Below are 9,959 nucleotides of genomic sequence, written 5' to 3' on the forward strand. Positions count from 1 at the left end.
ACAATTGGATTCATAGTACACATGAGAGTATCTCCCACAGAAGTCTCCTTCCCTAACGCATGTCGTATTTGCAAATATTCAAAAAAGGAGTCTTTCGGCAAAGCGAGCTCAGATTGCAGATCAGAGAACATTCTCATATCCCCCCTTCGTATAGCTGAGCCAACCACCAAATGCCCTTGTACTTCCATCTCCCGAAACCTTCCAAACTCGCAACTTCCGGTAACCACGGATTATTCCAAAGAGGAGTGACCTGAGTATGGCCCTGTATTCCCAAGAGGTCCTTCACCTTTCCCCACACTTTATGTATCTGATACAAAGTGGGCATTCTTTTAGTAGGAGTCTTAAATTTACCTATTTCTAAAGCAGCAAACAACCTAATCACACTGTGTGTACTGACATAGCATATCTAGCGTAGAATCATGTTCTTCCAACCCCCATCCCCTTAAATGCTATAATTGTGATGCCAAATAGTAAAACCCCGTATTAGGAGCTGCCAATCCCCGTCAGTTTTACTACGTTGTAAAGTGTCCAATTTTATACGTACATGTCCCTTTTTCCATATAAGATCTCTAAACAGTCTATTAATCATCAGAAAAAAAGTTGGGGTATCCAAACCGGGGAATTATGTAAAACATACAGCAATTGAGGCATCCATACCATCTTAAGGAGATTTGTTCGCCCTATTACAGACATAGGTAACCTACACCATGCCATCAATTTAGTCCGAAACTTAGCCACAAGAGGATCCAAGTTCAAATGTTGAAAATCTGTCAGTACTGTTGGTATACTTATTCCTAAATATTTAATAACAGAAGCACACTGCAGAGGTATATGTTCCCTATCTAAGTCCACCAACGGCTCATCTATCGGAAGTCAGATTTTGTCCAATTAATAGATAACCCAGTATAAGACCCGTATTGTCGGATGACACTTATTACCGAATCCAGCGTTTGACCCGTATCACCTAAAAATAATAACATGTCATCAGCATACAAGGCTATACGTTCTTCCAGTCCAACACGACGAAAACCCACTATACCAGGTTGATTGCTAATATTAGCCTCTAAAGGTTCTATGGCAATTGCAAATAACAACGGGGATAAAGGACACCCCTGCCGAGTACCGCGTCCCAACCGAAACACATCTGTTAAGGCACCATTTACCCGAACCCGCGCCACAGGAGATCTATATAAAAGACACACCGAAGCTATGAAACTTTCCCCAAACCCCATGCGTTCTAAAACTTTCCATAAAAACTCCCACTCTATACCGTCAAAGGAGCATATAGCACGTTCCCAGGGTTATCCATTGGAATCTGTAAGTTCAAATACACTCGTCTAAGATTAATGGCTGTAGATTTCGCGGGCATAAAACCAGTCTGATCTGGATGTATCAGAGTGGTAATGACCTTAGAAAGACGCACGACCAAGGCCTTTGCAATAATTTTGACATCCACTGGCAATAAAGAGATTGGTCTGTACGAGTCAGGCAGAAGCGGATCCTCTCCAGGTTTCAACAATACAACTATTATAGCTTCAGTCATAGACTCTGGCACGGATCCCGTCACCAAAGCATCTCCAAAAACCTTTAGTAATTCCGGAAGCAATACAGTCCCAAACTGTTTATACAACTCCACCGGTAACCCGTTCACCACCGGCGCTTTATTATTGGCTAGCGAGGCAGTAGCAGCTTGCAACTCCTCCAAAGTCAAAGGAGTCTCCAGAAAGTCTCTATCTTCATCCGACAAGACATTTAGCTGTGTATCAGAAAGAAATTGCCGAATCCTGTCATTCGACTCTGTTAATCTAGACTGATATAAATTTTTATAAAAGAGATGAAACACCTCCAATATCTGTGTCGTTTCTGATACCATACCCCCCTGAGCGTTATATATAGAAGCCACATATGATGATGACCCCTCCTGAGATTTGGCAATGCTAGCTAACAAATGACCCGCCCTATCCCCCTCTGCATAATGAAACTGTCTAGAGAAATATTGTTTATTCTCTGCCTCTGCTAAAAGATGTGCCCTTCATGTTTTTTCCGTCCCTTCACTGGGTTGATGAACAAATGCTAACTCAGTTTCATCCGCCCTCCTTCTCAAACTTACCCCCAATTTTCTAGTGTTCAATTTCCTCAGGCTAATAAGTTTAATGAGAATTCCTCGTACCGAGGCCTTCCTGGCATCCCACACTATATTGCAAGATGCGGAACCACTATTAAAGGGAAGGTGTCACGAAAATTTTTTTTTTTATATGTTATTGCTTTTAGTATGTCATTAAAATACATTTTATTTATTTGTGTTTTTGTGTTTTACTTTTTTCTTTTTTCTTTCTTTTACTTCTCTATGGGGGCTGCCATTTTTTTTTTATCTCTGTATGTGTCGATTAACGACACATACAGAGATGGAATACGGCACATACATCCCCATAGAGAATGCGAACGGGAGCCGTTCCATTCACTATAGTGTACGCCGTCTGTGTGGGAACGGTGCATTCAGTGTAGAATGTTCAAACCTCCTACACTGTGTGCCGCCATTTTTTGAGCGAATGCACAGTGTAGGAGGTTTGAACATTCAACCCCCTCCTTTCTCCTGGCGCTAGCCAGGAGAAAGGAGCGGGGATTGTTTGAGCACACTAGAGCGAGTGTGTCTTCTCCAATTTTGCAGCATATAGCAATGAGGTTGCTTTACCACATGCCAATGCTGCAATATTGGGAATTGCTCCCTCTAGTGACAAGCACATGGAAATGTTATAAATTAGAATCTAATTTATAATATTTCCTGACTTGTGAAAAAATTTAAAATATTAGAACAATGTGTAATCATTTATATACTAACTGTTTAACTAAAAAAAAAATTCTAGCGACACATTCCCTTTAAAATGAAAATATTACGTAATATGTTTAGTAATGTCTTCAGCATTCAACAGTGGAAGCCAAAATGCATTAACTTTCCACATTTGAGTACCCTGTCTAGAGGACCTTGAAAAATCCGCCCGCATAAGAACAGGTGAATGATCCGACAACGTTCTGGTCAAATATTCAATAGAGCGAACACTAAACAAAAAGATATTAATAAACATATAGTCGAGTCTAGACATGGAGTTAAACGTAGTAGAATGGCATGAGAATGCTCTAGTCAGCGGATGTTTAAGACGCCAGATATCAATTAGGGAGGATTCTTTGATCACATTACCAAATTTTGTTCATTCATCTCTAACCAAGCTGACATCTGTATGGAGTTTATCCCAACAATAATTTATCAGGTTATTGAAATCTCCCATCAGAATCACCGGAAGACCCGGAAACCTACTGGTAAAAGTTAGTATTTTATTGAGAACCACCTGTGAGTATAGAGGAGGCACATAAACCGCAGCTACAACACATTCAACCCCATAAATACTGCAATGTAAACATATGTACCTGCCCTCCCCATCATTTTCCTCCTCCATGCAAGTAAAAGGAGTCATCCTATGTATAAGAAGGCATACCCCTCTGCAGTATCCAGTGTGAGTGTTATGGTAAGCATGCCCAATCCACGCCCTTTACACCCCCTGCACTGTTTCTCTAGTTAAAGAGGCTCTGTCACCAGATTTTGCAACCCCTATCTGCTATTGCAGCAGATCGGCGCTGCAATGTAGATTACAGTAACGTTTTTATTTTTAAAAAACGAGCATTTTTGGCCAAGTTATGACCATTTTTGTAGTTATGCAAATGAGGCTTGCAAAAGTCCAAGTGGGTGTGTTTAAAAGTAAAAGTCCAAGTGGGCGTGTATTATGTGCGTACATCGGGGCGTTTTTAATACTTTTACTAGCTGGGCGCTCTGATGAGAAGTATCATCCACTTCTCTTCAGAACGCCCAGCTTCTGGCAGTGCAGACACAGCGTGTTCTCGAGAGATCACGCTGTGACGTCACTCACAGGTCCTGCATCGTGTCAGACGAGCGAGGACACCGGCACCAGAGGCTTCAGTTGATTCTGCAGCAGCATCGGCGTTAGCCATTCTACAGCATATAATGGCGACAAAGTCTCCTTTCCAAACGTATCCATAAGCCAAGACTCAAAATATACAGTGGGATCCGATCCCTCCACCTTTTCCGGCATTCTCACTATGCGTACATTGTTGCGGCGTAGCCTATTTTCTAGGTCGTCTGCTTTAGCTACCAGACTCGCAATAACTTGATCGTGATGGCGTAGATGCCCGCAATGCGGGTGTCAAAGCATCCTCCACATCACTCATTCTCTCTTCAACCTCAGTCGTCCGATCAGAGATTTTTTTCACATCATGCCTCAGAAAAGTAATGTCAGCGGTTACTTTCCCCATCTGTGAGACCAGTGTAGAAACATTGGTATTACACGTAGTGACTGCCATCATAATGTCCCTCAGGGTCGGTTCAGGGGCAATATTTATCAAGGCCTGTGCCGGCACACTAGCGTGGGCCTTCCCAGCATGCTGCAAAATGGCTGACCCGGAGCCCATTACATTCCCGACACTTGCCGCCTCCATCTCTACCTCCTTACCAGCATCATCCATCAGCATATCAGCCACAGCAAGCACCGCTATCTTTGCTGGTTGTTGCAGGCCTAGCATACTGCTCCAGCCGTGTCACAGCATCCGCTGCCCGCTCAGCCTGTCTCAACTGCCGCAGAGTTTGGTAGTTGGCGGCGGCGCCATTTTGTGACATGCAGTCTCCCCTTCAAGAAGGGATTTCTTGGTGCGGGTCATACTTGCAGCGTGCCGAGACCACCAGAGTCTTCCCTGTACCTTGCCTGTCTGGAAGAGATCGTCCGTGAGCATCTACCGTCTGTATAATGCAGGATAAATGTGTCTAAGATAGGCACCGAGCAGGCGCTCTTACTCCGTGCGACTGCTCACATCCAGGTCCTGGCCACGTCCCCTTGGTCGATATACTTAGTGTTTACTTGTGAAAAATTGCAAAATTTTGAGAAAATGTTGAAAAAATAGCATTTTTCAGAATTTAAATCCATCTGCTTGTAAAACAAATGTTTATACCACCCAAAATAGTTACTAGTTCACATTTCCCATAAGTCTACTTTAGATTGGCATCGTTTTTTGAACATTCTTTTATTTTTCTTGGCCGTTACAAGGCTTAGAACATAAACAGCAATTTCTCATATTTTTAAGAACATTTCAAAAGCCTTTTTTTTAAGGTACCTGTTCAGTTCTGAAGTGGCATTGAGGGGCCTATGTATTAGAAACCCCCATAAAACACCCCATTTTAAAAATTAGACCCCTCAAAGTATTCAAAACAGCATTTAGATTTTTTTTAACCCTTTAAGCATTTCACAGGAATTAAAGCAAAGTGGAGGTAAAATTAGCAAATTTCATTTTTCTTACTGAATTTCAATTTTATTCCATTTTTTTTAAGTAACACAGAAGGTTTTACCAGAGAAACATTACTAAATATGTATTGTCCAGATTCTGCAGTTTTTAGAAATGTCCCACATGTGTCTCTAGTGCGCTCGTGGACTAAAACACAGGCCTCCGAACAAAGAAGCACCTAGTGCATTTTGGGGCCATTTTTTTAATTAGAATATATTTTAGGCAGCATGCCAGGTTTGGAGCGTTGTTGAGGTGCCAAAACAGTAGGAATCCCCCAAAAGTTACCCCATTTTGGAAACTACACCCCTCAAGGAATTAATTTATGGTTGTTGTTACCATTTTGACCACACAGTTTTTTCCCAGCACGTATTTGAATTGGGCTATGAAATTTAAAAAAAATGAAATTTTTTCCAATAAGATGTCATTTTTTATCAAAATTTCTTATTTTCACAGGGAACAAAATACCCCACTTTGTTGCCCAATTTCTCCTGAGTGCAGCAATACCCCATTTGTGGTGATAAACTGCTGTTTTGGCCCATGGGAGGCCTCAGAAGGGATGGAGCGCTTTGTGTTCTTTGGAGTGCAGATTTTGCTGGATTGGTTTTCGGGTGCCATGTCAAATTTGCAGAGCCCATGAGGTATCAAAGCAATGGAAACCCACCAGAAGTGACCCCATTTTGGAAACTACACCCCTCAAGGAATTCATTTATGGGTGTTGTGATCATTTAGACCCCAAAGTTTTTTCAAAGAACTTATTTGAATTGGTCTGTGAATTTAAAAAAAAATAAATTAATTTTTTCCAATAATATGTAGTTTTGGCTCAAAATTTCTTATTTTCACAAGAAATAAAATACCCCATTTTGTTGCCCAATTTGTCCTGAGTGCGGCAAATACACAATTTCTGGTGATAAACTGCCGTTTGGGCCCATGGGAGGGCTCAGAAGGAAAGGGGCACTATTTGTTCTTTGGAGTCCAGATTTTGCTAGATTGGTCTTCGGGTGCCATGTTGCATTTGCGGAGCCCCAGAGGTATCAAAGTAATGGAAACGCCCGAGAAGCGACCCCATTTGAAAATCTACACCCCTTAAGGCATTCATCTAGAGGTGTAGTGAGCATTTTGACTCCACAGAGGTAATGCGCAGAAGATGGTGCAGTGAGATATGCAATTTTCTATATATATGCCATTTCAGTGTCCAATATATTGTGCCCAGCATGCGCCACCGGAGATATACACCCTATAAATTGTAATGTGGGTTTTCCTGGGTACAGCAATACCCTACATGTTATCTTAGAAGGGAAGGACCACCATTTGGCCTACTGGAGCTTTTCTGGTGCTAAGTCGTGAATGCAGAAGCCCCTGAGGTACCAGTACAGTTGAAACCCCCAAGAAGTGACCCCATTTTAAAATCTACACCTCTTAAGGCATTCATCTGTAGTGAGCATATTGACCCCACAGGTATTGTCTGAAAGGTAATGCGCAGCAGATGGTGCAGTGTGAGATTTGCAATTTTCTATACATATATGCCATTTCAGTGTCCAATATATTGTGCCCAGCATGCACCACTGGAGCTATACACCCTATAAATTGTAATGAGGGTTCTCCTGGGTACGGCATTACCCTACATGTGGCTGTTATCAGCTGCCTGGGCACACAGCAGGGCTCAGAAAGGAAAGATGAGGGGGATAAGCTGTGCGGAGTGCATCTGGGTAAGTAAAACTGGGGTAGATTAAAAATCAAGGGATGTATGATACATTTTAAAACACTTTCATAAAGAGCCCTGGTTTTTCGGGACACATGTCACATTGATATATTGTGTCCTCCCTTACCCCCCTCTTATAGCAGACTTGGCACCTCTTTTGACTTTTCCCCTTCTTGCCAGTTTGGGGAACTTCTCCTGGAAATTGTTGCCCTGGTATGATGCGTGTGGCCTCGCTTCCAGAAGTACTGGGGGGCTTCTTGGTCCCTAAAGATAAGGTTCTTGATAACCACCTCTTAAAATTCCAGGAAAGTTCCTGTCTGGCCTGTACATCGACGTAGCACGTACACATTGTACAATGCCATCTGTATGATGTGCCCGGCCAGCTTCTTATACCACACCCTCGATTTCCGCATGCCATTGTAGGGCTTCAGGACTTGATCTGACAAGTCCACCCCTCCCATGTACCTAATGTAGTCCAGGATGCAGTCTGGTTTGGGGGTCTCTGTACTGGTACCTCGTACAGGTACATGGGTACTGGTGTGGCCATGTATTGTTGTCAACAATAAGACAGTAAGAAACAACTTGTAAAACGAAACAAAACAATTTAAAAAATACATTATTGAACATCATTGTTATAAGCTGCAAGGCAAGGTCTCATAATGCTACAGGCAGTTGTGTAGTAAATATCCCTATATTGCCCCAGCTTCAAGTACTAGTAAAATGACCAGGGCAACGTGTATCCAAAATGCAAACAAAAAATGAAACAACAATGTCAGCGTTAAAACTTGTGTCCCTTTAATGGCTCTTTACAGTCAGTATAGTAACACATGCTGCTCTTTACAGTCAGTATAGTAACACATGCTGCTCTTTACAGTCAGTATAGTAACACATGCTGCTCTTTAGTCAGTATAGTAACGCCTGCTGCTCTTTACAGTCAGTATAGTAACGCACGCTGCACTTTACAGTCAGTATAGTAACACATGCGGCACTTTACAGTCAGTATAGTAACACATGCAGCACTTTACAGTCAGTATAGTAACACATGCTGCACTTTACAGTCAGTATAGTAACACATGCTGCACTTTACAGTCAGTATAGTAACACATGCGGCACTTTACAGTCAGTATAGTAACGCATGCTGCACTTTACAGTCAGTATAGTAACACATGCTGCTCTTTACAGTCAGTATAGTAACGCACGCTGCACTTTACAGTCAGTATAGTAACGCACGCTGCACTTTACAGTCAGTATAGTAACGCACGCTGCACTTTACAGTCAGTATAGTAACACATGCGGCACTTTACAGTCAGTATAGTAACACATGCTGCTCTTTACAGTCAGTATAGTAACGCCAGCTGCACTTTACAGTCAGTGTAGTAACACATGCGGCACTTTACGTCAGTATAGTAACGCACGCTGAACTTTACAGTCAGTATAGTAACGCATGCTGCACTTTACAGTCAGTATAGTAACGCACGCTGCACTTTACAGTCAGTATAGTAACACATGCGGCACTTTACGTCAGTATAGTAACGCACGCTGAACTTTACAGTCAGTATAGTAACGCATGCTGCACTTTACAGTCAGTATAGTAACACATGCTGCTCTTTACAGTCAGTATAGTAACGCACGCTGCACTTTACAGTCAGTATAGTAACGCACGCTGCACTTTACAGTCAGTATAGTAACGCACGCTGCACTTTACAGTCAGTATAGTAACGCACGCTGCACTTTACAGTCAGTATAGTAACGCACGCTGCACTTTACAGTCAGTATAGTAACGCACGCTGCACTTTACAGTCAGTATAGTAACGCACGCTGAACTTTACAGTCAGTATAGTAACGCATGCTGCTCTTTACAGTCAGTATAGTAACACATGCTGCACTTTACAGTCAGTATAGTAACGCATGCTGCACTTTACAGTCAGTATAGTAACACATGCGGCACTTTACAGTCAGTATAGTAACACACGCTGCACTTTACAGTCAGTATAGTAACGCATGCTGCTCTTTACAGTCAGTATAGTAACGCATGCTGCTCTTTACAGTCAGTATAGTAACGCATGCTGCTCTTTACAGTCAGTATAGTAACACATGCTGCTCTTTACAGTCAGTATAGTAACACATGCTGCTCTTTACAGTCAGTATAGTAACACATGCTGCTCTTTACAGTCAGTATAGTAAAGCATGCTGCACTTTACAGTCAGTATAGTAACGCACGCTGCACTTTACAGTCAGTATAGTAACGCACGCTGCACTTTACAGTCAGTATAGTAACGCACGCTGAACTTTACAGTCAGTATAGTAACGCATGCTGCACTTTTTCTGTCCACGTCTGTTGGATCTGTACTACCAATCCGTAATATTTGTAAACCGAAACTACACAGACCGGACTAGGAATGAATGTAATCATCGAGCCAGTAATATAATCTGAAAACTATTCACTGCATGTTCAGGCCTTAAAGGGGTTGTCCCAAGATTAAATGTTATCCCCTCTCTACAGGATAGGAGATAACATGCTGATCAGTGGGGGCCCCTCGTACCCCTGAGTTAATGACGCTGCAGGTCAAGCACACACCCTGCCGCTCCAGTTACTCAGGGGTTCAAGGGGCCACCGTTCTAGTTATCAGTGGGGGTCCCAGTGGTCGGACCCCCACCGATCAGCAGGTTACGTCCTATCCTGTAGACAGGGGGTAACATTTAATCTTGGAACAACCCCTTTACCTGCAAGGGGCAAAAATGTATATTTAGAAAAAAAGGCATATGGAACAGTATCAAAGCAAAAAATAAACTGCACACAACCTATAAATAAATATGTACCAGCAGTGTATATACCGCACAGATCCATATATAGCAGCAGTGAATATACCGCAGATATAAATATATACCAGTAGTGAATGTTATCAGCCACAGTCCG

At 42.3% G+C, this 9,959-nt stretch overlaps 1 protein-coding gene across 2 annotated transcripts in view; it reads left to right on the forward strand.

The window, feature by feature from the left end:
* Positions 1-6,069, forward strand: part of LOC142743350 (serotransferrin-like) — a 65,359-nt gene extending 59,290 nt beyond the window's left edge. For both annotated transcript variants that reach the window (XM_075854058.1, XM_075854048.1), the window contains one exon: positions 5,797-6,069. In XM_075854058.1, coding sequence (XP_075710173.1) covers positions 5,797-5,861 — 65 coding nt within the window. In that variant the 3' untranslated portion in view covers positions 5,862-6,069. The remainder of the gene's footprint in view (positions 1-5,796) is intronic.
* Positions 6,070-9,959: the final 3,890 nt, after the last annotated feature.

The sequence above is a fragment of the Rhinoderma darwinii genome, chromosome 1 (genome assembly GCF_050947455.1).
Source record: "Rhinoderma darwinii isolate aRhiDar2 chromosome 1, aRhiDar2.hap1, whole genome shotgun sequence".
NCBI lineage: Eukaryota > Metazoa > Chordata > Amphibia > Anura > Rhinodermatidae > Rhinoderma > Rhinoderma darwinii.